This window comes from Thermobia domestica, chromosome 9 (genome assembly GCF_964235325.1).
Source record: "Thermobia domestica chromosome 9, izTheDome1.hap1.1, whole genome shotgun sequence".
Classification (NCBI taxonomy): Eukaryota; Metazoa; Arthropoda; class Insecta; order Zygentoma; family Lepismatidae; genus Thermobia; species Thermobia domestica.
Window position 1 is genome coordinate 33,737,323 of NC_137462.1, and position 12,481 is coordinate 33,749,803.

The 12,481-nt window shown below is 36.2% G+C and overlaps 1 protein-coding gene across 1 annotated transcript in view; it reads right to left on the minus strand.

Moving 5' to 3' along the window:
• LOC145694537 (uncharacterized) overlaps positions 1 to 12,481 on the minus strand; it is a 105,187-nt gene that overhangs the window by 76,756 nt on the left and 15,950 nt on the right. Inside the window, exon 3 of the mRNA XM_081770852.1 lies at positions 9,083 to 9,136. Within this exon, the coding sequence (XP_081626978.1) occupies positions 9,083 to 9,136 (54 nt within the window). The remainder of the gene's footprint in view (positions 1 to 9,082; positions 9,137 to 12,481) is intronic.

A 12,481-nucleotide genomic window follows, 5' to 3' on the forward strand; every position in this document is an offset into this window, starting at 1 on the left:
CTCGGTTGTTTTTTTGGCTTCATCGATTTAATAGGATGAAGATACATATGGGCAGATCCTCTATTTATAACATCCTTGAGCTTCAGCACGTACTTTAGAATATTTTGTAAAGTAGCAATATTAAATGTTTATTTATTTATTTACTTGAATGGTTCTGCAGAACAACGTTACAAGTGACAACAATCCAAGTATACATAAATCGATGCATATGCGTAATACGTTAATTATACATAGGCTTTAAATTTACTTTTTCAGTTTTAAACTATGCCTTTATATTAAATGATTTTACATAGAATTGGAGCTTCTATTACAGTACCGTTTCTGTTAAAATCTCAATGTGACAGAAATTGTCGTTTACAAAGTTGTTTGGCAGAGCTATTGATTTATTGTATTCTGAAACTATTTATCTCTCACTGCTAGTGGCGTATTTACGATTTTGTTTCGGGGGGATTTGCTAACTTTATTCCTGGAAATGTGAAAATTCTGCAAGATATTTCATTTACTTTAATATAGTAAATAAAATTTCGCGGGGGGCTTAAGCCCGGAAGCCTCCCTTAAATACGCCACTGCTAGTACGTATTATCCTTATTTTCTGTGAGGGACACTGCCTCCCAAAAACATGCCTGAAAGAAACACTGAGAATGATGAGGGACCATGTGAACAGCCTGTTTAACTGGCAACGAAGCTTTTTCATTTTACATAAAGTATTTTACCAGTGTAGTAGAGTCCAAACGGCTGGTAAAATTGGAAAAATTCCACCATTTTGGGTTGAAAACCAACTATTTACAACTTTTCTCTCTTACCATTTTTTCGTACCTTTGTTCATTACAGTGTTGGCCCATGGCCACGGACTTTTGATACCGACTTTTATTTTCCTAATTTGCGAAATCACTGAAGACTGATATTAAGTATTAATTTACAAATTACTACAACTATTCATATGTAGCTGTTTTTAAGTTATGTACGGTCAAGTAAAGGGTCCAAATGGATGAACTATATAAATTGCGGGATGAGGCATAGTACGCCTGATAGAGGATGTGAAAGTATGTGTATGTGCTAAGTTATAGCGGCTGAGCGCCATAAGAAAAGGAAGGGGGTCAAATTTAGTGGGGAAAGGACTATGCTATGTTATAGAAATACATAAAATAAATCGGTTCAGTTTCGCTGTCTAATCGGTGGTAGTTTCACATATTGTCAAAAGGAGAATGGATAGAGTAGATCAGTAGATCACGAACCTTCGCCGCCATCTTGAAATAAGCCATTTTGAAATATATATATATATATATATATATATATATATATATATATATATATTTAAATGGAAAGGTAGTAATGTGATACATCAGTTAGGGTCGGCCTGTTCTCAAAAAGTGAATTATGAAATTTAGTGATCGTTATCTGTACTTGTACCGTACGGAAGATTTAGGATCAATTTTATAGTTATTTATGAAAATCTAGGAGACTGTTACTCGTATGTTGAAAGTTTAGATTATCACGAAAACAAATGTAAGTTAAACATATCTACAAGCCAAGAAAACTAACAATGAAATTTGATATCCAAGTTGTATATTAGTACATTATTATTTACTATTGACCAGTATCGGCTTGTGGAATAAAAGATACGGTGGGCTAACCCTCAAGACAAATACTTTGTGGTTACTACTACTGCTACTACTACTACTACTACTACTACTACTACTACTACTACTACTACCACTAATGTATTATTATTGTTATTATTAAGTAAATAATTTACTTAATAATAACAATAATAATACATTAGTGGTAGTAGTAGTAGTAGTAGTAGTAGTAGTAGTAGTAGTAGTAGTAGCAGTATTTTTGCGGGCCCCCCTGCGAAGTATAGAGAAGGGGCCCTAGTTGTAAAGCCGATAGAAGTAAGGTTGAAGTTCTACTTCTTTAAATCTTTATTCATCACAAGACTTCGGGGCCCCTTATACGTCGGGGCCCCCCCGCACTGCGGGGGTTGCGGGGGCAGCTGCTACGCCACTGAGTAAATTGCTTAAAACACTCGAAATTGCAGTCAGAAAACCTCATCATACTAACACATTAAGTATAATCATAGGACAACAACACTATATCCACCAGTTTTGGGCACCTCAGAAAATGTATCTGTTAAGTTATTGTCACGCAGAAATAGTAATAAATCACTTTTGTTATTAATTGCGCAAAGAATATCATTGCTCTCTGCGGCCGGTATTTCGAATTTGAGCTTTTCTCTGTTCAGCATCGGATAGGAAAAGTATACAACTGTTAAGTCATTTTCCGGAAAGGAATGTTTAAAAGTGGAAAAGTTCTGAGGGTTCACCTATTAGAAACGCGCGTAATACTAACACGCGTACTTTATTCATTTTTGCACAACCACACGAAAACACAAGGGAAAAAATAGCACAAAAGACACTAAGAAGATGCACGTCTAAACTGAGGGGTGGACATGCGGTTGATTTTGGATCTCTTCAGCAGAAGTAACACAAGAGAGCTAGGTCAAGGGACAAAACAACAGAAAGTGCGGAATCAACAATCTCTAGAGACAAAACGAATTTTGGCCACAAGCAAGCTTCAAACCTTTTCGTTCGGAAGGGGTCGGGTGGAATCGTGTGATGAGGGCCTACGATTCTTGTCCCATGCCACCTACATTCAAGCTGGGTTTTTACGTTGTTCGCCATACGAGTCAATGCCAGACAATAATAAGTCCACACCGAAACAGTTCAGGTCCTTTTTACCCTTTGTTTTATACTTACCGCGTGAATAGCGTGCCTTAAGCGTAAATAGTATATGAAAAAACTAGAGATGCAAGGGCTCGGGAAAAAACCGGCTTTTTTGGAAAAAAACTCGGTTTTTTCTGCTTTGCTTTTTTGGTTCGGAAATTTTGGGCTTTTTTCAAAATACTGCTTTAAGTTGATAAAACAGACTTTGTATCGCTTCTCTATAACACAAAAAATCATTTAGTTAGTGGTTGATGCTGATAATAATATAAAACATCGAAAATAAACTATGAATTTTAAAAAAATATTTCAAACAATTTTTCTTCAACATATTTACATTATGAATTCCACAGGATTAACCAATGTATATAATAAGAATTTTTTAACCTCCTATATACAAAAGTAAGCAGAGTTGGCAAGAACCATGGTTGTTTTTGAATATGCCAAAAACCCGTTTTTGGGGGGATGTTTAAACCAGGCTTTTTTGGTTTAAACCAGGCTTTTTTGACTTAGATTTTTTGCTTTATGTATTTATATTACATATTCACAGAAATAGCCTAAGTTTGTTTCGCCTTGATGTTATTATGCAACAGCGGGGTTACGCCGGAAGAACTCCCATAAGCTTAAAGAAGTGCGGTCAGTAAATTTCTTAAGTTGAGAATCTCCCGCCCTAGCCATTGGGAAAATCCCGTCATTACTTGAAATGTAAGACAATAACGGGAAAATCCTGTTATTGCTTTGCATGTAAAATTTAAAGGTCAACGTACCATAATCAGTACGCAAAAACTGAGGTATTAAATTACAAATTTAGTACCGGTACGTAGATGTCATTGAAAGTCCAATCCAAGCTAATGTTGGAAGCTACGTAGGCAATCGATAAATTTTGCCAATTTCTATCAATATATTTAAGCAATATTGGCTTCTTTATAAAACAACACGCATTTAGGCATGTAGAAATATACAATTTGGTTTGTTTCGTATATTTAGGCTTAACATCCTTACGAAATACCGAGGTTATCAAGGAGAAGACTTTCGCTTAAACTGACATCCGAACCGCTACTTGGGTTACGCATGAAAAAAGGATTGTGGTTCGACCGAGAATTGAACATGGGACACCTTGATTAAAAGATGAAAGGGAAATAAAACTATTGCAGGTGGTTTGATATCTGGAAACGTTACCATGAAGTTCACACGATTCGCATTTTTCATTCTTTTTATTTTTGTGGTTTAAACCAGTTATTAAAAAAAAAGTTGGTGTAAATCAGCCAACCCTAAAAGTAAACACTTCTTTTTAAAGAATACACAAATAACTAACAAAATAGTATGTAGTATTTTTACTTCAAAATATTCCATACCCTCTTTTTGAAACAAAATAAAATTAAAATAGAACATAAGAGAAATACTTAGATTTATATGATACACTTAAAGGCTGCACATCTAGAGCTTTTGGTTCTGTATATTCTTGAAATTCTACAGTTAAGTTTTATAGAACCACCATCACAGTTTACCCAATCCTCAAGTTTACTGAATTTTTAACAAGAGGGATTCAACATATCATTACGGAACTCCCCCCCCCCAAAAAAAAAAAAAAAAAGACTACGGAATATATTTAAGTTAAGCTAAATACAACTGCACAACAAACATGACTGAGTGATTAGCTTTGGCGCTTCTATCGGAAAGTCCGGGATTCAACCAGCATTCGACCATTCTGACAAAGCTTTTCTTCATTCCATCTGTGAATGTAGAAATAGTGCGTGTACTGTGACTTGGGTGACTTCCTTTTTTATTGCTTTTAAATCGTTATTATTACTAATTACCAGCAGTGACGGTTTTGCGAAGGTTAGGGGAGCGGTCTTTCGGACTGAAGCCCGTTCCCCAAAGTTATGGAATGTCTGCAACAAACGAAATATCTATTATTTATGCCTTTACTCATAAACTTTAAGCTCCCGTCAAATAAAAATTACGAATGTTCAAAAAAACTAAACATTAGTAAGAAACCCTTCCCAAAATACTTTTCTAAATCCGCCACTGATTCTCAGTATAAAATGATTTTTAAAGTTGTATCCGGAAGATTATTGCTAAACATATAAACGAAACGAAATATTAGTTATGCCTGTACTCATAAACTTCAAGCACTTCCCAAATAAAATTAGGACTTTTTAGGAAACGAAACAATCAGAAAAAACCCTCCTAAAGTACTTTTCTAAATCCGCTACTGATTATTTGTATAAATTGGTATTCAAGGTTGTGTCCGGAAAATTATTGCTAAATCACTTCACAGCTACAGTATAACAGAAATGTGGAAGTACGGTTTGACGGATATATTGAAAAACGTACGTTTTGACGGATAAATAGAAAAACGGGCAAGTTTAACTTTTGCGCTAGAAGCTAGAGTACTAAAAGCTCTTAGAAATGAAACACGGATGACAAACTAGAGAAGAAAAAAGATGTCGATAACTCAAAAGTTAAAATAAAGTTAAATAGCCTCTAAAATTACCCTCAAATACTACATTCTTCATGTTAGCTTTAATTCGTAAAACATGTGCTCCATCCATCTTGATGGTGAATTTCAGAGCGAAATATCACATTCAGGTCATGGAATTTTTATCTAACCATAGAATATACTATAAGAAAGCTATTTAGATAGAAAAATCATGAAGTTGAAAAAAGCCAAAATTTCCAAAATTCTCGTTTTTTTCCCAAAAAAGCCGGCTTTTTATGTGAAAAAAACCATCGATTCAAAAAAGCCGGCTTTTTTGCATCTCTAGAAAAAACTGAAGAAAAAAATGATTTGAAGGAGTCAGAACTACTGTTTTTGGTTCAGAGGTTCAAAATTATAGCAACAATACTAGCAGGATAACTTTCTATGTTAATACACAAGCGATGGAAGAGCCCCATCGGGCCCCTTATGACTGGCAGCCTCTGCTATTGACATTACTCTCAATTTGCTTCATATACTGCCGAAGAGCACTGTTCCGGTCTGGAAGAACCGCTTTTCCTTGCTATTTTTTTTATTATTTTATTTTTTGTGCTTTTGGTCGAAAACAATGTGGAGTTTATATAGCTACCTTTTGTTAACTAATATAGACCATAGCACAATAAAATCTGATAGACTGGAATGCAATTATTACGTACTGTACGTAGACCACTATTTTTTCTCCACTTTTTATATTTTTGCTCAACTTTCTTTGTCCATGTTCGTAAGCAATAGCAACTTGGGATGAGCGTAGCATGTGATATTTAGATGAGAAATGGACTACTGTGGTCGAATGTGTTTTCACGATAATCCGAACTTCCAACATACGAGTATCAATCTCCTAAATTTTCGTCAATAACTATAAACATGATAATAAATCTTCCAAATAAGTACAAATAACGATCACTGAAGTTTATAATTTACTTTTTGAGAACATGTTGGCCTTAATTGATATATCACATGACTACCTTTCCATTTTAAAAAAATCAAATATTTCAAAATGGAGGATTTCAAGATGGCGGCCTCTGCCCATTCTTCTTTTGCCAATATATCAAACTAGCCGCTCAGCCGCTATAACTTTGCACATATACATATTTTCACATCCTCTACCAGACGCACTATGTCTCATCCCGCAACTCGATTCATCCATTTGGACCCTTTGCTTGTGAGATGTATTTTTGCAACTGCTACGTAAGTCATTATGAACGTAAACAAATATACGAGAGATTACACTCTGTCTTACTCAAACGAGCGCTGACATGCAAATGAGTTACCATAAGACTTATTTTACTCGGACATGTCCTCTTTTTCGGGCCCCAAAAAATTGTCTTTTTTTTAGGAAATGGAAAAATGCCCTCTTTTGGGTACTACGTCCAGCGCTATATGCTGTTAAAGTGGATCATTGATTTTGATACATCCATGTAAAGCACTCATGTGCAACAAGCGGCCCTCGGGCCGATTGCAGCCCACTGAACTATTTCATCCGGCTCGCCTGATCTGTTACTGGAAATGTAGTTCTTACATAAACTCTTCACCTGAATTGTTTTTTCCTGGATAACTTATGTCTACCTAAAAATATCCTTCACGTTGGAACATGCAATTGACCACCAAACATTGAAAGATTAGTTCAAAACATGAAGAATGAAGTTTCCCACTAAAATAGTAAGTACAGTAAATAGACTTAAAAAGTAATTTTTCTGCGGTTTTTAGTAAGTAAATATTTTGGTTGCCGTTATATAAGCAGTTTTCCTGTTCTTGTTGTGTTAACGGTACGATGAACAAGTTTGTCTATAGAATATGGTTATTCATGTCTTGTTCGACACCAGTAAGTCCTTTGTGATTGGCATAGATTCTGTTCCAACGTGCACATGCCTGATGTAAAAGGTGAAATTTTATACTGTACAAAATCGACAGAGGGATTTATGGCATACTCTGTAATACGACAAGCTTAACAGTGTTGAAAATTTAACATAAAGTTTTGACATTAAATATTACCAAGTCTCACATAGAAACGGCGATTCGGTTGGCCGTGCCATATTGGTTACAGAAAATTCTGTAACTATTGTGATTAAATAAATTTTAAACAATTTAATTTGATGCACTATGAGCAGTAATACAGGCTTTTTGGGTAACAGTCCATGCCATTAAGGTTACATATGGTTATTTAACTAATGATAGGAAAGGAAAACTTAGGCTAGTTTTAAACGAAAGCATTTATCGTAGCAAAAATCGTATCATCGATATCCTACCGTGTAAAGTAGCACTATAGCATTTCACATGCCATGGCATATCCTATGGCATTTCTTGTCGATAGGACCTGCTTTATTATGGGGCGTTTACACTTGGTCGATTTAGTCGCACGGCTAAATCAACTCGTTGTATTTGCGACTAAATCGAAGCAACTAGGCCGAATCACATCGATGGATGTGTTCAATTGTTTCAACCGAAATTGAATGCTGCTTGTCGACTCGCTCTCCTTTGGTCGATTCGAAATCGACTGGCAATTTTAAAGATGTCCAAGCAAGCAGTAATTGGTACAATTTGCGGTGTTATAGCAGAAGAAAATAGATCGTCTTTCAATTCAGTTGCCAGTCGATTAGTCGCCTTCGATCAACAAGCGATTAAATTGAAGTCCCGTTTACATGGTCGATTAAGCTGAAAGTGACGTCAATTCAACTGAATTGAACGCAAATCGACTAAGTGTAAACGCCCCATTTCGTAGCATTTTCCCCAGCATTTCTGGTCCGATTGCAGCGCCGTCGTGTGTTAAAAGGAAGCGAAAGATTTTGTGCTAAATATCCATGCTCTTGTTTATGTGGAAAATTGAATTGTATTAAAGAAAAATGAGTTGGAGTAGGGATGCTATTATTATGCTGATTGAAAAATATTAGGAGCATCCTTGTTTGTACAAAAAACTTTTCGAAGGCTTCATTATCCATACACAGGAAGTTATTGAATGCAATAGGTTCCTCAGGTTCCAGTTCTCTACCACAGAAGGAATTGAAATATTATCATTCCTCCGCAACAACCAATTCTTTGCGCACATACTTCTTTGTGGTTTTCGTTTTTCAATACAACCGGCGAGAACTGTTGCGGCTTTAGCTACTTCACGTTTTAGTTTCGTTGCCATAATTCCGCTATTCTCCAGTGATTTGTTTCCTACGTCACGACAAGATTCTTATCAAAATGCTACCGTGTAAAAGCACCATATACTTTCGATGCCATAGAATATTATACGAGAATTTTGGCAGCACATCTGCTATGAGAAATGCTTCCGTCTAAAACTAGCTTTAATCATTGTTTCGGTGCTGTGGCTAACAAAAGTAAAACTGTAGTCTACTCACCATTATTTGAAGATAGTTGACATTTCAGTGATTATATTTTATGAATTTATTTCATCATAATGCTTAAACTGCTTGATTATACCAGTTTACGTGAAGTAATTATACTATTTAATTATTACTGTATTATCTTTCATTAAAGTCTTACTGTGTTGTATTTTTCAAGTCTACACAATCCATTTTTAGTGAATATATTATTTCTTTTAAAAGAGTGAATCTGGCATCATGGTGACACCAAGCCTTGTCTGACTTTCGTTTTGAAGGCGCGGTGGCTCAGTGGTAGAGTGTTCACCTCCGGTGCTTGAGGTCCCTGGTTCGATCCCCGCTCGCACCGTGCGGACTCTGTGGTGCACAAACACCGTCCTCGTGAGTTTTCTCGGGGCTCTTCAGTTTCCTCCCACTTTATTCGTTCCACCATTGCATTCATTTCTCATAATCACCGTCTCCTTTATCCTAACCGGCATAATCGTGGGACGTAAAACTAAAAGAGTTCATTTTTTTAAAAAAAATCGTTTTATGGACTTTTTAAATAGTTTGCTTACCTTTTGTCCCTGAGCGACACTTGCACTTTCGTCGTTGTGTTTTCGTAAAGTTATCTGAAAATATAAAATTCAAAGACATAAAATCTACGTATATTACGTGATGTGAACTTCTTTGAGATAGATTACAAATGTCTCTGTTAAAAGTATATATTTTTTATTTGGAGTTTATTTTTTGCACCAATACAATATGGGATATGAATCTACAATTTGGTTTACAATACGGTCTTCGTTGATTCTACCGGGAATCGAACCCAGGTTTCTTGCAAAAAAGAGAGAATTTTGTATGAAAACTTTATAAATTTCAGTGTACAGGAAATGAAAACTCCTTTATATACGAGACTCAAGCACAAGTACCAACCGCATTTATTTATTTATTTATTTATTTATTTATTTATTTCACACGCTACCCGAGCCATTTGTTTTATGTTGGTCACAAGGAAGCGAGTGAGTGTAGGTTTTGATCGAAATTGCACTACCCGAGTGCGAGGTAATGCCACGTCGTATTATCATGGGGGTCAAGGTGGAACAAAACGAGCTCTGTGCGACTTCTAACCCGCTTCGCTCGCTGACGCTCTCTCAGCTATGTTTCGTAACGTAAGTAACGTAAGTAAGTAACGTAAGTAACTTTTTATGCATTATATATATTACTTACAAGGGCAAATTAGTATCATCTTTTTATTTTATTTTAATGATAAAAGTGTGACGAAAATTTAAAAAATTTCCTTGGGACGGGTTTGAACGCACGTCAAAAGCGATTTTCGTTACTATTGTGCTGCCAAAATGTCTTGAGCCGTGGCAAAAATGCGAACTAAAGCTCACACCCTGACACACCCACGCGTTGAGCCAATAAGGGTTCAGCTGTAACTAAGCGAGAGAAAGCGAGTGGAATTCCTTCAGCCGATAGCAGCGCTTGCAAGGGAAGACTAGGGATCAAGTCAATGTGGTATATTTATAGCACGCTCGGCCACTCGGACCGGCAGTAGCAGTCGTTTGATTTGTGCTATATGTATGCTACGTGGCGGGAAACGGATAACTTCAACCAATCAGAACCTTGTATTTAGCTCCTATAGCTAGGGTCGTGCTTGATTAAAATATATGCCTACCAACCGGACAACAAGACTTTATTTGATTTACTTTATGTTGCTCAGTGGTTTCCCCCAGTAAAATTTGTATCTGGAATAACTTGGATACTAAAGTAGCCAAAGCGTAATCCTGACTGCATCTCCTACTGTACATACTAAAAAACGAGAAACAGTCTTACTTACTCCCCGTTTTCGTTATTAGCGGTCATTAATGTGAAACGTATCTTTACGTCAGCAGTTTTTGAGAGGCGACACAATTTACTAAACGTCTACAACATCTGGTACTCTTGTTTGGTTTCCAACTAACAATAATATAAATTATAATAATTTAAGATTTAACTTCCTATAAAATAGTGATTGTATGTAGTACTGAGCATCGTTGCTGCCGCTGGAAGGCGAACTTAAAGGCAGTTGTCATTCTGATGTATCTTCAAACACTTTTCCCCAACACTATTTCCATCTGCATTGTTACTTTTGTTATATTTTGCAGCGTTTACCACGTCTTAGGGGTTTCCACACTTTTAGATCACCCTGTACATAAAAAAGCTATTTAGAAATTGCAGTTTTACATGGAAAGGATACAAATGCCATTGAAAAAACGAAATTGAAGAAAACTTGGTCATTCCTTAAAAGTACGGACGATTCAAGTCAGTGGAGGCAGAATAGACACTGGATAGGATAGTAGAGGTGCTCACAATGTTATCCTTTACAGGGCTGATAATTGACAAAATAAGGACAAAATTGCATTCATCAAGAACACACGTGCACTTACCTGCGAGTGTGATCTTCCAAAGGGTAGTGGTCAGAAGATCTTGAAGAAAGAATTTTGGATGAGGAAATCTCCATAAACTAGTGGTTTCCTCATAAACTTAACGGAAGATTAGAATGAATTCTGGCTTCGTTACAATCCTCAACAACGACTATCAGAACATTGGGCATTGACGAAACCTAGGTGGGTCTGTACACTCAAGCCAAAATGGGCTGCGACAACTCTTGGTTTGTTCCACGTGAAATACTGCCTGCAATCGTAGGTGAGAACTTGTACCTGATGTAAAGGATGTTAATCATGACCATATACGTTAATACTGTCTCATTATTGGAATTCTGCAAAGAAGTATGCTAACTTTGATGAGCTGAAAGCTACTAATTTCTCTTTCAAGATGTCAGCATATACCAAAGCGCTAGTAGTGCTTATTGACAGTGATAGATCAACAGTTATCAGCACTTTTTAAAAACACACTGATATTTCCATCTTGTAGCATTCCTTGTTTGTTGTATATTATTTAAAAAATGTTTATTTATGTTTGACTCGGACAATCCAATATATGGATACGAGAGAACCCTTGAATTCAAGTTGGCCCTCAGTACCCTCACAACACTGATTGCTTATTAAACAGTCTGTATTGGCAACGGAAATCGAGCCTGGATACACGCACCACTACCCTTTCCCCAAAAGAGCATGCGCGGTAATTACAAGAGAATGTTTATACTCATACTCGACATTTGGCTCGTGTGAAGGTAATGTTTGACATGAAGTGTACTTAGAATTTTACTGTAATTTAAAATATTAACGATTTTGATTCACAGCTCAAAACGTTTTAAACTCAAAACCATCATATATAAGGAAATGAACGTTCTGGCGCATTGATTGAAATTAAATGATTCGTCATTAAGATAAATATTACAGAAATAGCGTGATAATTATTTTATATATTGTTTGGGTCGTTGCCTTACCAACGGAAACTTACAGATAATGGACGGGAAAACCTTGAAAAAGACCCAAAAGATTGTAAGGTCAGAGAGTAACTCAAATGCTTTCATGGAAATTCTAGATGATGTTTGATAAAATCGACCAAGTACACACGTTACTGAATTCATTAATGCGAAAACCGACACTTACTGAATGTATTCCAATAGATAAGGATATGAAATAAAGCCAATTGGAATAAGAGTGGGGTGATATTTCCCACAAAGTAAAGATACAGTATTTCACCCTTCTCCCCCCTCTCACATTATCATTCCGAACTGGAATGAAATTTGTCGTTTCCTCCGCTCTTGTCGACTAAGCCATTTTCGGAATAACATAATTAGATCGGTGCAGGTTTGTTTCAATTAAGCCAACAGAAATTGTCGTGGAAGCGGTACTTTTAAATAAAATCCTAGTTTTGAAGATTTCGGGATTGCTCATTCTCTATTCGCTTTAGTGAAGCACTATTGCTGGGCAATCAAAAATATTTTATGAGCCAGGAATGATTCCGAGAAAATGTACAATCAGCGGCAAAAAACCTGCAACATAATCATGTAAGTTTATTGTGAA